This window comes from Crocodylus siamensis, chromosome 6 (assembly GCF_052110815.1).
Source record: "Crocodylus siamensis isolate JL-2025a chromosome 6, ASM5211081v1, whole genome shotgun sequence".
Taxonomy (NCBI): domain Eukaryota; kingdom Metazoa; phylum Chordata; order Crocodylia; family Crocodylidae; genus Crocodylus; species Crocodylus siamensis.
This window is the reverse complement of record NC_143400.1, coordinates 71660961-71674187: the sequence shown is the minus strand read 5'-3', so window position 1 is coordinate 71674187 and position 13227 is coordinate 71660961. Positions and strand designations below refer to the sequence as shown.

General features: G+C 41.5%; 1 protein-coding gene across 1 annotated transcript; it reads right to left on the bottom strand.

The window, feature by feature from the left end:
* Positions 1 to 6497: 6497 nt before the first annotated feature.
* On the bottom strand, positions 6498 to 7412 carry SUCNR1 (succinate receptor 1). Its single transcript, XM_090054128.1, has one exon. It carries the CDS (start codon positions 7374 to 7376, stop codon positions 6498 to 6500), a length of 879 nt encoding a protein of 292 aa, XP_089910254.1. The 5' UTR covers positions 7377 to 7412.
* Positions 7413 to 13227: the final 5815 nt, after the last annotated feature.

Genomic DNA, 13227 nt, shown 5'->3' with positions numbered 1-13227 from the left:
GCATGGCTTGAAGAAGCTTCTTTGGAACATATAAGTATTTTATAGACATGACTATGGCTCCTCAGGTTCTCTCCTTGTAAAATAGGAATGATAATTTTCTTCATAGGCATGTTCTTGCCAACAGATTTGACTTGTTAGAAAACCTGAATTTTATAACTTTCCACAAAAGAAAATAGTTGCTGAAGATTGTGTTCTCTCTTATTGAAGTGAAAAAAGGAAGGAAAATACTCTCCTACCACTCTCTCAGGGCACAAACTCAAGTTATGTTTGTCATGCAATCATCCCCTTGAAAGCTGTCTATAGTCATGCCCTTACAGAAGTGCACAGTTGCAGAGTGCTTTAAAAGGGCCTAACCTCACGACAATCTAACCCTCATTACATCACGGTTCCGATAAAGGTGCTCCAAAGCAGAGTGCCCTCATTAACTTGTGTCAGCCTACACCAGGAGCTGGGCTGGGTTGATGCAGCCCAGCCAGCTCCTGGCACTGTCTTCAGAATGGGAGGAGGAAGGGATGGAAGGGAGTAAATGGAGTTCTGTCTAGGGTTTTTTCAGCCACAATGAAGGGTGGGGTGGCTGGATTGGAGCTCCAATCCATCTGCCCTACCCTCCAATGCTGGTTGAAAAAAACCCAGATAGAGCTCCCTCTGCTCCCTTCCCCCCTCCCATTCTGAAAAAAACACTAGGGCTGGGAGGGGGGAGAGGTGAGTCTAGGGGAGAGTGGCTACAGTCTTGCAGATGCTCCAAATTGTAGCTGGATCCCCCAACCCCCAGGACCCAACCATGAACAACTATTGTGTCTGGGGGATGGCTGTAACTCATGGCTCTTCCTGCAAAGCACCATGAGTTACAGCAGGGATCTATTCTTCTGCTGTGCCCTCAATGATGTACAGCACTAAATAATGATTTATCAGCTTTTCACTGCTCTTCTGCTTAAAAAAGCATCAAAGGCCAGATCAGGTGCAGTTGGTGAACTCAGACTGGTGGGGCGGGTGGAGCAGCACACAGGAGTGCAGGGCGGGGCAGGGTTTTGCAGCTGGCCAGGTGGGATGGCATGCGGGGTTTGCAGATGGCTGAGCACTCTGGCCAGAAGTGAGGAGGCTGCAAATTTCCCCCCACTACTTCTGGCTGGCTGCAAAACCCCGCCCCCGCTCCCATGTGCCGCCCCACCCACCCCACCAGTCTGAGTTCACCAGCCACACCTGGGCCATATCTATTGCTAATATTAGCACTGACACATGTATTTTACAAGTTGAAATGGTAGTCCAAGATAGTTAAATGTGTCTATCCATGGAAGAAGACTCGTAATTTTGTCTCAGCTTTTCATAGTAACTAATTTGATTATTTTGGTTCAATAGAGTTTGATCTATTTACAGGATTTAACAGTGAACTCAGGAAATGCTAAACCTTCTGTGTTAACAGAAGCTGTAAGAACCAGCATATTGGAAGCAGAACTTCTAAGTAGGTTTTCGGTATTTACCAACTGTCTGGTTTATTATCAGGGGTCCTGTAATCAGGGACCTGAGGAAGAACGTCTTACATTGGGAAGCTAGTCTAACTTTATCCCAACTACATACTTGATTCAACAAAAGACATTACCCTAAGAAATTCTTGCCTCTCACATCAGATATAAAACTAATTTTCCACCATGTATTTCACATAATTAATGTCTAATGAGACCCACACAATTTTTCAATTATATCTTTTCAATTATATCTTGAACAGATATCAAGTCACATATAGGCATCATACTTGTGAAATACATCAACCTCTTTTGGTTTCCTGTCATACTATATGACTACAGCACGTGTCATGAGCTCCCTCAGGCCTGTGTGAACAAAACCCCATGGAATTACATTCAACTCCCTCTTTGCTTATGACATACCTCTACCTGCCCATAACTACAAACAATAGAAACTAGCCAATGGCTCTCTGCTCTCAGTCCATACTTCAGTTGTGGTGTTCCTTTTGACACCTCTCAGTGCCTTCTGCTATCCTTTCCTAACTCCACATCCCTGTCAGTGAGGGCCCTGAAAACTTCATGGAGCCATCACTCTGTGGACCCTGTCTTCATAGGCTTGTGTACTGATGGAACTATTACAATAACTAGACATTCTTTATTTGTTCCAGTATACCTGAAACACAGAGGAGCTATTGAATGTTACCCACTCAGATTTAATGCAGTGAAAATACAGGACTATAATGCATGTATGTACACTAACACGTTTAGGAAAGCTACAGATTCATGGTCACCTTGGGGAGAGTGACCACCAATCAATCAAATTCACCATATGGCATAGAGTAGGTAAGATAACTGGTAGGGTGGGCTCAGGAGCTTAGTCAATGATGCACTGCAGGATAAAAGTATTGGGAAGATGGGAGTCCAGGAAGGGTGGTCATTCCTAAAGAAAGTGATCTTTCGGTCACAGAGGGAGATGATTCCAGTGCAAGGGAAAGGGGGGAAGGGGCCAAAAAACTTCCTTGGCTAAACAGAGAAATCAAGGGGAGTCTAAGGGCAAAAAAGGAGGCATATATGTGGTGGAAGCAGGGGGAAGCTACCAAGGAGGAGTATACCTACTTGACCCGCACTTGCAGGGAGGCAGTCAGAAAGACCAAAGGAACTATAGAGCTGAGGCTGGCAACACAAATTAAAGACAACAAAGAGTCTTTTTTTAGGTATGTAGGGAGTAAAAGGAAGATGCAGGGCAAGATAGCACCCCTACTGAACAAGCAGGAGCAATTAGTGACTGACAGGGGGGACAAGGCTGATCTCTTCAATGAGTGATTTGCCTCAGTGTTCTTGAACAAGGGTCAAGATAAATCTCCTAATGGGTTCTTAGATGGGCATCAGAGGGACACCGGCCAACTGTTGATGCTGACTTGGTGAAGTGTCATTTGGATGGACTAGATGTGTTTAAGTTGGCAGGCCTGGATGAGCTACATTTGACAGTACTGAAGGAATTGGCTGGTGTCATAGCAGAGCCACTGGCATGGCTGTTTGAGTGCTTATGGCACTCAGGTCAGGTCCTGGAGGTCCCTATTTTCAAGAAGGGGAGGAAGAAGGATTCAAGTAATTATAGGCCAGTCAGTGTCACCTCCATCCTTGGAAAAGTATTTGAAAAGATTATTAAGGATCATATTTGTGGGAGTCCAGTGGGAAAAATAATGCAGCAGGGCAACCAGCATGGATTTGTATCACGTAGATTATGCTTGACTAATCTGGTTTCATTTTATGACCAGGTCACAAAATGCTTAGATGAAGGAGTAGAGGTGGATGTTGTTTTCCATTAAGAGGCAATGACTAAGATGTTTATACAGTCCAGTGGGTGGCATATTGAACCCAGAGAGTGGTAGTAGATGGGTCAGTATTGACCTAGAAGAAGGTGGGTAGTGGGATCCCTCAGGGCTCAGTCCTTGAACCTATACTCTTCAATGTCTTCATCAGTGACTTGGATGTAGTTGTGAAGTGTGCTCTGTCCAAGATTGCAGGTGATACTAAATTGTGGAGTGAAGTGAACACTCCAGAGGGTAGAGAACAATTGCAGGCAGACCTGGACAGGTTGAAAAAGTGGACAGTACACAATAGGATGCAGTACAACAAGGACAAATGCAGAATGCTGCACATAGGGTGCAAAAATATCTAGCAAACCTACTGGCTAGGAAATGCTCCTCTCAGCAGCACAGAAGCTGAAAGGGATCTTAAAGTCATAGAGGACTCCAAGATGAACATGAGTCATAAGTGTGACGCAATCATTAGTAAAGCTAACCGCACTTTATCATGCCTCAGCAGATGCATGACAAATAGAACCAAGGAAGTGATACTTTCCCTCTACATGGCATTGGTCAGACTGCAGTTGGAGTACTGTGTCCAGTTTTGGGCACCATAAGAAGGATGTGGATAGCCTCAAGAGGGTCCAAAGGAGGGCCACTTGTATGGTTAAGGATTTACAGGCCAACCTCTGTGAGGAGAGATTAGGGCACCTGGACCTCTTCAGCCTCCACAAGAGAAGGCTGAGAGGTGATCTTGTGGCAACCTACAAATTCATTAGGTGGGGCACAGCAAAGTATCACAGATGCTCTGTTCACCAGGGCGCCTCTTAGGGTAACAAGGAACAATGGTTACAAACTGACAGAGAACAGATTTAGGCTAGACATCATAGTAAGGGTGGCCAAAATTTGGAATGGGCTTCCAAGGGTGGTGCTCTCTCCTACCTTGGGGGTCTTTAAAAGAAGGCTGGATAGGCATCTGGCTGGGGTCATCTGACCCCAGCACTCTTTCCTGCCTAGACAGGGGGTTGGCCTCGATGATCTGTTGAGGTCCCTTCCGACCCTAGCATCTATGAATCTATTTTCAAACCATTTGTAAAGACATATAAACCATGGAGTCTTTTTATTCTTGTCATTTCTTCTTTTCTCTTACAATATATTCCACATCCTCTTTTTATAGCTTGATTATATCAGTCTTTTTTGGTATTAGTTTTCCCATAAGGAAGTTTATTTAAAGAGAATATTTACTAAGTGCCCCCCCTTCCGACTTCTGATTCCATTCAATAAAATGTGGTTCTATGCAGAAAAAGAGATCTATAAGTGACACCTTCCTATTTCTGGTTTCTAATTAGGATTTAAACCACTGAATTAAAAAATTAACTTTCTTCTGTTTTTTTTTAATTCCTGTTAGCTGTGTTGACTCTCCAGTACTATTAGACAGAAGCCTGGATTATCTTCTGGGCCTACTTTGTCAGCAGATTTGTTAACTAAATTCCACAGATTCTGCTCCAATTTAGACATTCTGCTCTTACCTAAGAAAAGATAATTAATTAGGTAAGTAATTGGATTACAGAAGGGGTTGGCAACCTTTGCTCCCATGGGCCACAGTATGCAGCCTGATAAGTTGTGAGTTCAGCAACAAAACTCTGGACACTCTTGTGTTGAACTACAGTTATTTATTATTATAATTCTCTGAAATCACATCCATGGTGGATCTTAACAATTGCCCTCAGTACACGTATGCGGAACTTATACTTGCTCTGCCTCTGACTTGACCCAGTCCAGTCTTGTGGAGTAAGAGAAACTAAGAATGCCTCTGGCTCCTCTTGGCAGAGGAAATGGAGTTCCGAGAGCTGCAAAACTGCCACAAGCAAACTGAACCCTGCTATGCTAAACATGAGGCTTTGGCTTTAAAGGGTCTGTACAAGGAAAACACAATAAGACACAACAAGACTCAACCTCCTGCCATGGGCGGCAAACCTCCACCCCCACAGAGTTTTTATTCTCACTGCAGATAAACAACTGCTCTGCAATGAGGGTAAACACAGGCACTAGAGCACAGCAGGTTGGGCTATGGAGAAGAGTGCTGCAGAGGGGTGAGAAGTTCAGCTGCCCATTCCCCTGTGTTGCCCTGGGCCAGGTTGCACCTTCCCAGACTAGACCCAGCCTTTTCATAATCTGAATCCTGCCCATGAGTCACAGGTTACTGACCATTGCGTTATGGGATTGATGAAAAGTAAATAAAGACCAATTAGGCATGTAGCATCATTACAACTGGGGGAAGATATGTGAGTAGTGAACCACAATCTGGTTTTTAATGCCCAGTTTCCAGATATAAAACTGTTACTGCATCATTGTCTTTGTTGTCAGCTTGGCATGTGTCTGGAAATCACTGAGATATGCACAGAAAATGAAAAAATCCCCTTTTCAGAGTAATATTCCAAAGTATAATTGTATTTAATTTATTTTATCTTTTTTCTTCTGGTTCTGGGCTTTGTCTCCAACCCTCGGTTATACTAATCACTTTAATTTTGGTCTTACTCCTTTCTCTCACTCTCTGATTAATGGATCTCTCTCATCTCCAACATGCACTCCTATCTAATCTCAATGCAAGTGAATGCCAGGAACTGAAAATCTATTTTTCTCCCTCCTTACTATCATTATGAGCAAAGTTCCATCAGGGCTAAGATCAGAAGATTTTTCCTCCCTACTATCCCTGCCTACAACCTTTCCTGCCCCTCCTGGAACCCACCAACATCCCACAAGATAAAATAAAAAGTTAAATGTGCTTAGCTCCATAAAAAGTGAACAATATCCAACTTCACAGGGGCAGAGAGGAAGGAAAAGTTAGGCAGGCATAACAAGAGAAATCAGGGATCATAAATATATGCTGAATATGGGGCCCTGGGCAGCTATATAGTTCTCATATGCATTAAGCTATCTCCGTGTCTGTCTGTGGAACAGGCAATTCAAATGACTTGAAGGGAACTTGCCTCTTGTCTAGCCAGCAATAGTTTCATCTGAATAAGACAGCAGAATGAGGCCTATTGCAATAGGTAAACAATGGTTCTATTGTGAACCATTTGGCAAAGAACAGTCCAATCAACAGATTACACACAGCTAAATACATATAGCTAAATACAACCTCACTTTACATCAATAAGTATTGTCCGAGACATCAATACACTTTAATCCACTGTACGTTGCTGCATCCAAGTGCACTTTTATCATCTCATTTTCTGCTAATAGTCACTCTTTCTAAGAAGTGCCTTACTTTATTCATCAGCATCTCCCTGAAGTGATCACCCATTAGAAAATAAAAGACAGGGTTAATTGCACTATTTAAAAATGCAATAGGTCTTGTGATGATATAAATGGCATTGATGATGTCTTTTGTGCACTGAGATAGCTTCAAGGATTCTATGCGGGAGATAAGTCTGACATTGCGCATGATATGATAGGGAGTAAAGAGCAGCAAAAAAATGATCACTGCCATGGTGACTAAAGTTAGAGGTCTCTCAAGTGGCAGGGAACCATTGAGCTGCTCATTATGGTTTCTAAGAAAAATAACCATCTTCCTGTAAAAGAAGCACATGACACAAAGAGGGATTAGAAATCCCAAAACAGTCAGGCACAAACTGTAGATCAAGCTTTTTTCTGGAACTCCGGAACTTGCATAATCCATGCATTCATTGTCATTGGCAGTAGATGCAATGAAGTTGATTATTGGCGACAGTTCAAATATAACCAAGATCCAGATGCCAACAGAGATAACAACAGCCGTATTTCTCTTCTGTAGAAAATGGTCTCTGAATGGATATTTCATAAGGATATATCGATCGATACTGATAAAGGTAAGGAAAAGGATACTTGTGTACAGGTTTGCATGCAACAATACTCTATTGCTTTGGCACAGAATGTTCCCATGATTCCATTTTCCTGTTGAGTATTTTGTCACCAATATTGGAAGAGTGCAAAAAAATGCTAAGTCTGATAAGGACAGGTTGAACAGATAGATGTTGCTACTTTTCCATTTCTTCAGGCAGAAGATGTAGCCAAACACTACAATGCTATTTGCAATGATACCAAAAATCAACTCAAGGATGTACATGGTGGAAAGATAATACTTTTCTAGGATATTAATTATCAAGCTGCTGTTTGTCTTATTCACATCCTGGAAAATAAAAAAAAAAAAAAATCAATCGAATGAAATGACAATTACATTGCAATCTCTGGTATTACAGCTGTGATAGCTATGTGGTCACTGACATGTCCTTTATCTCTTACAAGAGAACAACAAAACTCTGAGAGGTTACAGCCCTGGAAAAAATATTTCTTATGAATATAGGCTCCTTATAAGAACAAGGTTTTGACACCAATTAGATGTAAGGTATGGCTACAAAAAGCAGGTAAATCCAGTACAATTTCTGTCTGGGTAAGAATTTGAGTAAGGACTTAGAACTGAAACATTAAGCGAAGTAGAAAGTTTTAAATAAAGCAGAATCCAAGCTTATGCTACCCTAAAGCAGTAAATGGTTAGAGAGAAGAGATGGAGATGGAAGAGAGGAAGATGAAAAATCTGGTTTTGTGATTAATATGCAACAGGGCGGGGGGCGAGGTATTTAAGAAATCATCTACTTTTGTATCTGTGTTGCTTTATTCTCAAGTGTTACTCACTGATAGTGAGTCAAAAGGCAAAAGCCCATTGTTTCTTGCCCAAGACATCTGCCCAAACAAGGAATGAAAGAGTAGCACAAGACCGAACCACTGTAGTTTAAGAAAAGAGGAATATTGGGTGTTTTTGAAATCAAGAAAGATATTTGCTATGTGCTTTATGTTTTCACACTAGTAAACTAATGATAGATAAACATCTTGTTACATATAATGTAGGTCTACATTTGCTTCTTAGGAATTTTAAGACATTATTAAAGAAATATAGATATCCCAGTACTTGCAGTTACATGGAGCATAATTTTACTGTTCTGTTACTCTATAATACAAATCAGTGCTAAACGTGTTATTCCAAACATTCTTTGTAGAAGTGCTGCTGTTGAAATTTAATGGAAAATTCACATACAAATCGGAGTCAGGCCACTTCCTTACTAAAGAGAACAGGAAGATAATAGTGAAAACATAAATAAGTTCAAAATAAAATTAACCTAGAAATTACAAGAACAAAGTTCACAAATAATCATCAATTCATAATTTGCCAAGAATTATATTCAGGTTTCTGTGTAGCATATTAAACCATGAACAATTATTTGTATTACATAGTGCTCTGTTCTTGTTCTGTTGGGTGCTAAAAGTTTTAAAGGGTAGATTTGGAACTAAGAGCTTTCAGATAAGCCTGATTTCACTCATTTAACAATCATACAACTGTTTAATTGATGCAAATCAAAGGAAATTATATATTATATGAGGAGATTCTAACTGCCTTAATTCTGCTTTTTCACTCTCTTTGCCAAGCTGCAACAATACATTGTACAGCTTTTTAGTATATATCTAATTGCAAATAATTATTTTTAAATTCTCTGACAATACTAATGATTTTCTAATCAGGTAAGAGTAATTGAGAGAGTTTATGCAGCTTATTTCACCAGCTGTTTAGTTTTTTTGGTTTTGGATTCAGCAAAATAACCATAGTGACACATGAGAAAAGGCTCTCATGAGACCCTTGTTAAATTCCAAGGATTGGGATGTTGTCTCATTTTGAAGAATATCAACCATCTCTCCTCCCAAAAAAACTGTAACTATACCTTGGGCTCAAAACCTGCCTTTAAAGAAAGTAGGCCATACCACACAGGTTACATACAGATGTTCGGAAACGTTACAGGGAAGTTTGATTGCTTTAAAAATGGTCACCTAATCTAACTTAGTTCAACCAAGTGTGGATCCTACACTTAAATTCCTAGTTAGGTCAATCTAAGTGTGAACTGTCCAGAAGCTCAAGAAATTTAGACCAGTCTAAAAATGACTGATGTGATCTAAGTTAACCCTGCCCCAGAGGTAATCTAATTTAGATTAGGTTTGGAGAGACCAATCTAACTGAACTTCTATACAGTTCCCAGTACAGCCCCAGGGCTGGGAAAGCTCAGCCCCTAGCCCGTACACCCTCCCTGGCATTCAGTTATTTTTAGCCCTCTGGCCTCTCTCCCTACCCCCAGGTGGACAACCCCCCCACTGGCCTGCAGACTAGGCAGCCTCCTCTTAGCCCACCAAACCGCACATCCCACAAGCTGCTCCTAGTGCCAGTTTACTAGCATTTGCCAGTGCCAGGAGCCAAGGAAGTAATTGAGAGTAGGGGAAGGACCAGGTGGCATGGGAGGGTGGTTGATTTGCAAGGGGGATATTGTTCATCTGGGGGATGGGGTATCAGGAGGCTAAAAATAGCCCCTGGTCCTATGGAAGAGAGGGGCCCTCCCATCCCTGCAAGTCCCCTGTGGACCCTTGGACCCTTCAAGCTGCCTGATCCTTCCAAGCCCCACCAGTGAACTGTGCTAGCTCTTCCAATGCCCAGATCCCTCCTGTGGACCCCTGGACCCACTTCCCCCCCCACCCCCAACCCCACCTGCAGACCCTGATTCCCACAATTCCTGCCCAGAACCTGCTTGACCCCCTGATGCACCCAAGCTCCCCCCACTAGTTGCCCCATCCTGACTTACCTTAGATTGGGTGGCCATTTTTAACTAAATCTAACCTCCCTGAATGTATGCACCTGTGCCAGTTAGGACCAAGTACATCCACCCAGCCTCCCAAGAGCCCCATTGAGCCCTGATGGAAAATGGCAGGGAACGATATGGGACAGGAGAAACTTTCCCGACGGAGAGGGTGAGCCTGGATCAGCACCTTGTGTCATCACACCACCACTTTTTAAGTACGCTGTCCATCTGGCTGTGCAGTGCCCAGCCAGTGATGTCAACCCTGCATGCCAGCATACGGGGTTTAAAGTGCATGGGCATGGACAAAGTGCCAGGAAGAAGGCAGGGGGAAGCCAGCACCAGGCTGTGCATGCCTGGCTGCAGGAGGTGCTGTTGGGTGTCAGAGTGATGCACCACCCATGGAGCTGAGTCCCCACCAAGGCAGGGGTTGTGGGGAATCAGGGTTCCCTTGTCTGTCCCAGAGGGGAGGACAGGAGAGGTATCCTGTTGTTTTGCTTGCATTCCTTTTTTGGGGTATTCTTTATTTTTTGCACTCTTTTTTTTTTTTACTCCTCATTTTCTTTGACTAAGACTTTCTGTGTCGAGAAGGAAGGGCCACTTCCTGGCACAGAAAGTCCCAAAGAATCTTGCCCATGGAAAGGGACTGAAGGCCAGTGGTGGAGAAGTCACTGGACATGGCAAGCCGCATCCATAGGCAGCTAACTGTAGGGCCAGACAGTGAATCTTCAGCTGCTGTAGAGCAAACGGAGAGATTCTGGTGTCTCCCAGTGCCAAAAACCCATCACTAAAAAAAGCAGCTCAGCACACGTGGCAGCAGTGGGCACCACCAGAAACCACAGCCTGTCTGGCCAGAGCCGTGCTCTGGCTCTGGGCAGGCTCTGAGTGGCTGTCTCAGTGACACTGCTGCCCTGGGAAACCCCCAAGGTCCCAAGTAAGGCTGTTGGGGCCATCATAAGTGCTAGCCTAAGCCATGCCCACCCCACCCAGGTTCCTTTGCCATGTGCTGGAGTGTGTGTGCAGGAGTGTGCCCAAGGACAAATAACAGTGGCACAAATATCAGTTGCTATTTGTCCCACAGGAAATGTGTGCCTCTGAACGTGCGTGCTTGTGGGGATGTGCCCACAACGTGTTTACACTCTTACATACCTGCTTCATGGGCTTATCACAGGCAAAGGAAGAAGTTTTAGCCAAAGCATAGTTTTAAAATACTGACAGTATAGAAACATGGTGGGAAAATGAAATATTAGAAAACAGAATATAGATTATAATAGAAATGAAGCTAAATCTAATAGCTTCAAGGAGAGAAATTATATTTGTCTCAGAATCTATATATGAAACCCTGGAGATAAGAATGGAAGAGGAAGATGATATAATTATTTTTAAAGTTTTGTACACTTATGACATATATTGTGTTCATTCGGTTGATTATATAGCTAATTGGTAGCAAGATAAATATTATAATAAGAAAAGAATTTAAAGGCAGGCTAACAGCTAAAATAAAATGACATGTTATATAACATAAAATAATATCCATCAACACACCAATAGAGATCTATTCCATTTTACTGTGACCAGCAATACTGCATGCTGCTTTAAGCTTAGACTTTGCAATTCAAACAATTGGGAACAGCTAGAGAAATTTTGTTTGGAAAAAAGAGTATAAATAGAGCAATGTCTGCATACTCAACAATCATTGGTATTTTCAATTTAAAAAAGAAAGTTAAAACACTGAAAACCTTATTGTGTCATGTAATAAGCAGTCTAATTAACCATCTTGAAATCAATTTTCAAGGTACAGATGATTCAAAAACAACAAAATATTTTTGATTTTTTTTGTATTGTTGATGCCATATAGTTAGGCATATCTTTTAGTTTGACCATTGTTCACTAAGACACAATCTATATTAATTCCATCCTTTGTCATAATTACAACTGTAAAGAGTATAATTGTTTAGAAGTTAAAATAGGACATGAGAGTCTAATTCACTATAGATTAGAACTTACCATTCCAAGGAACAGGTATTGTCTTTTAGTAGGCACTCCTTAACCATGACTCGATGAATGCTTCTAAATCACCAGAGTGCAAGTATACAGCTGTCTCACCCTAATTTACATATCATGCAGAGATGGCTAATGATTCAAGGTTATATAGCAACTTATTTGGCTTTGTGAATGTGTGGAAAGTATTGCTGAAGAGGAAGATATTGCAAAACCTACTTTGAATCAAAAGCTGAAAAAAATAGTTTCTTGGAAAGACCTTATGTTATACAAATATAAACAGTATGTGTCAGCATAAACAGTACTAGAACTGTATTCATAACATTTGCTTTTTGCTTTACTACAATTATTTTTAAATGACTGTAAAATGCTGAAACACTCTTTACAAAAAGATTTAGCATTCAGTAATTTGTTTTTTAAAAAACAGGTTTAACATGAATCAAATATCAACTGTAGGAAAGTACAAAAGGTCTGATGTTGATCTGAGTCTAACCTTTTTCTCTCATTAATAAACAGACCTCGAGCAAATCAATTACTGTGCTTCAATCTTTCCCTCATGCAGGGAAGCCTCCTGCTTCATGAAGGTGTGAGAAGGATTTGAAATATTAATGTTGAAAAGTGTTTTGTTTGTTGAAAAATGGTACCCACATAGGAAGATTTGTTGAAAGACAAACTCCTGTATGTCCTGTGGCTAGGTTACCTTTAGTTTTCTAATCAACAACAGAACATTCAGTTCATTTACCAATAAAAACAAAGATAACAGATAAAACATACTAATGACATCAGTATATTTATAGTAATTATACTTTAATTAAAGTCCCAAATCAAATACTATTTTGTGGTGTTGTTACAATCTGTGCAATTTCAACAGGGGAAAAAAACATTAATCCTTTCAAAGCTCTCCCACCATCTTTTATGTTGTGTAACGTCATTGACCAGATTTCCAAAACCAGGCTCAAATATTCCTGCTACTGTAAAACAGGGAATTTACATTAACATTAATCTGTCAAAGCCACTTGAAACCAGCAAATAATTGGTGCAAATGAGCATCTGCAGGACCCAGATCAGGAGTGGCATGTGCAAGCAGTTGCCACTTTGAAGGGGAAGGCACGGTGGTCTGGAGGCAAGGAGGTTTCAGGAGAGGGGCTAGCAGGTCTGGGAAAGAGGGTGTTCAAAATACCCCAATCAGGGTTGGAGGGATGTTAAAACAGTACAGCCCAGGGGCTTTCCCTTTCCCAGCCCCAGGGCTGTGCTATGAATTCTGCATTCATTTGTTAGTCTGGGCTATTTAAGGTAAACCTTCTC

What these genes read in the sequence shown, in the direction of transcription:
- SUCNR1 (XM_090054128.1), bottom strand. Translation starts at nt 7,376, where the DNA reads ATGTACATCCTTGAGTTGATTTTTGGTATCATTGCAAATAGCATTGTA.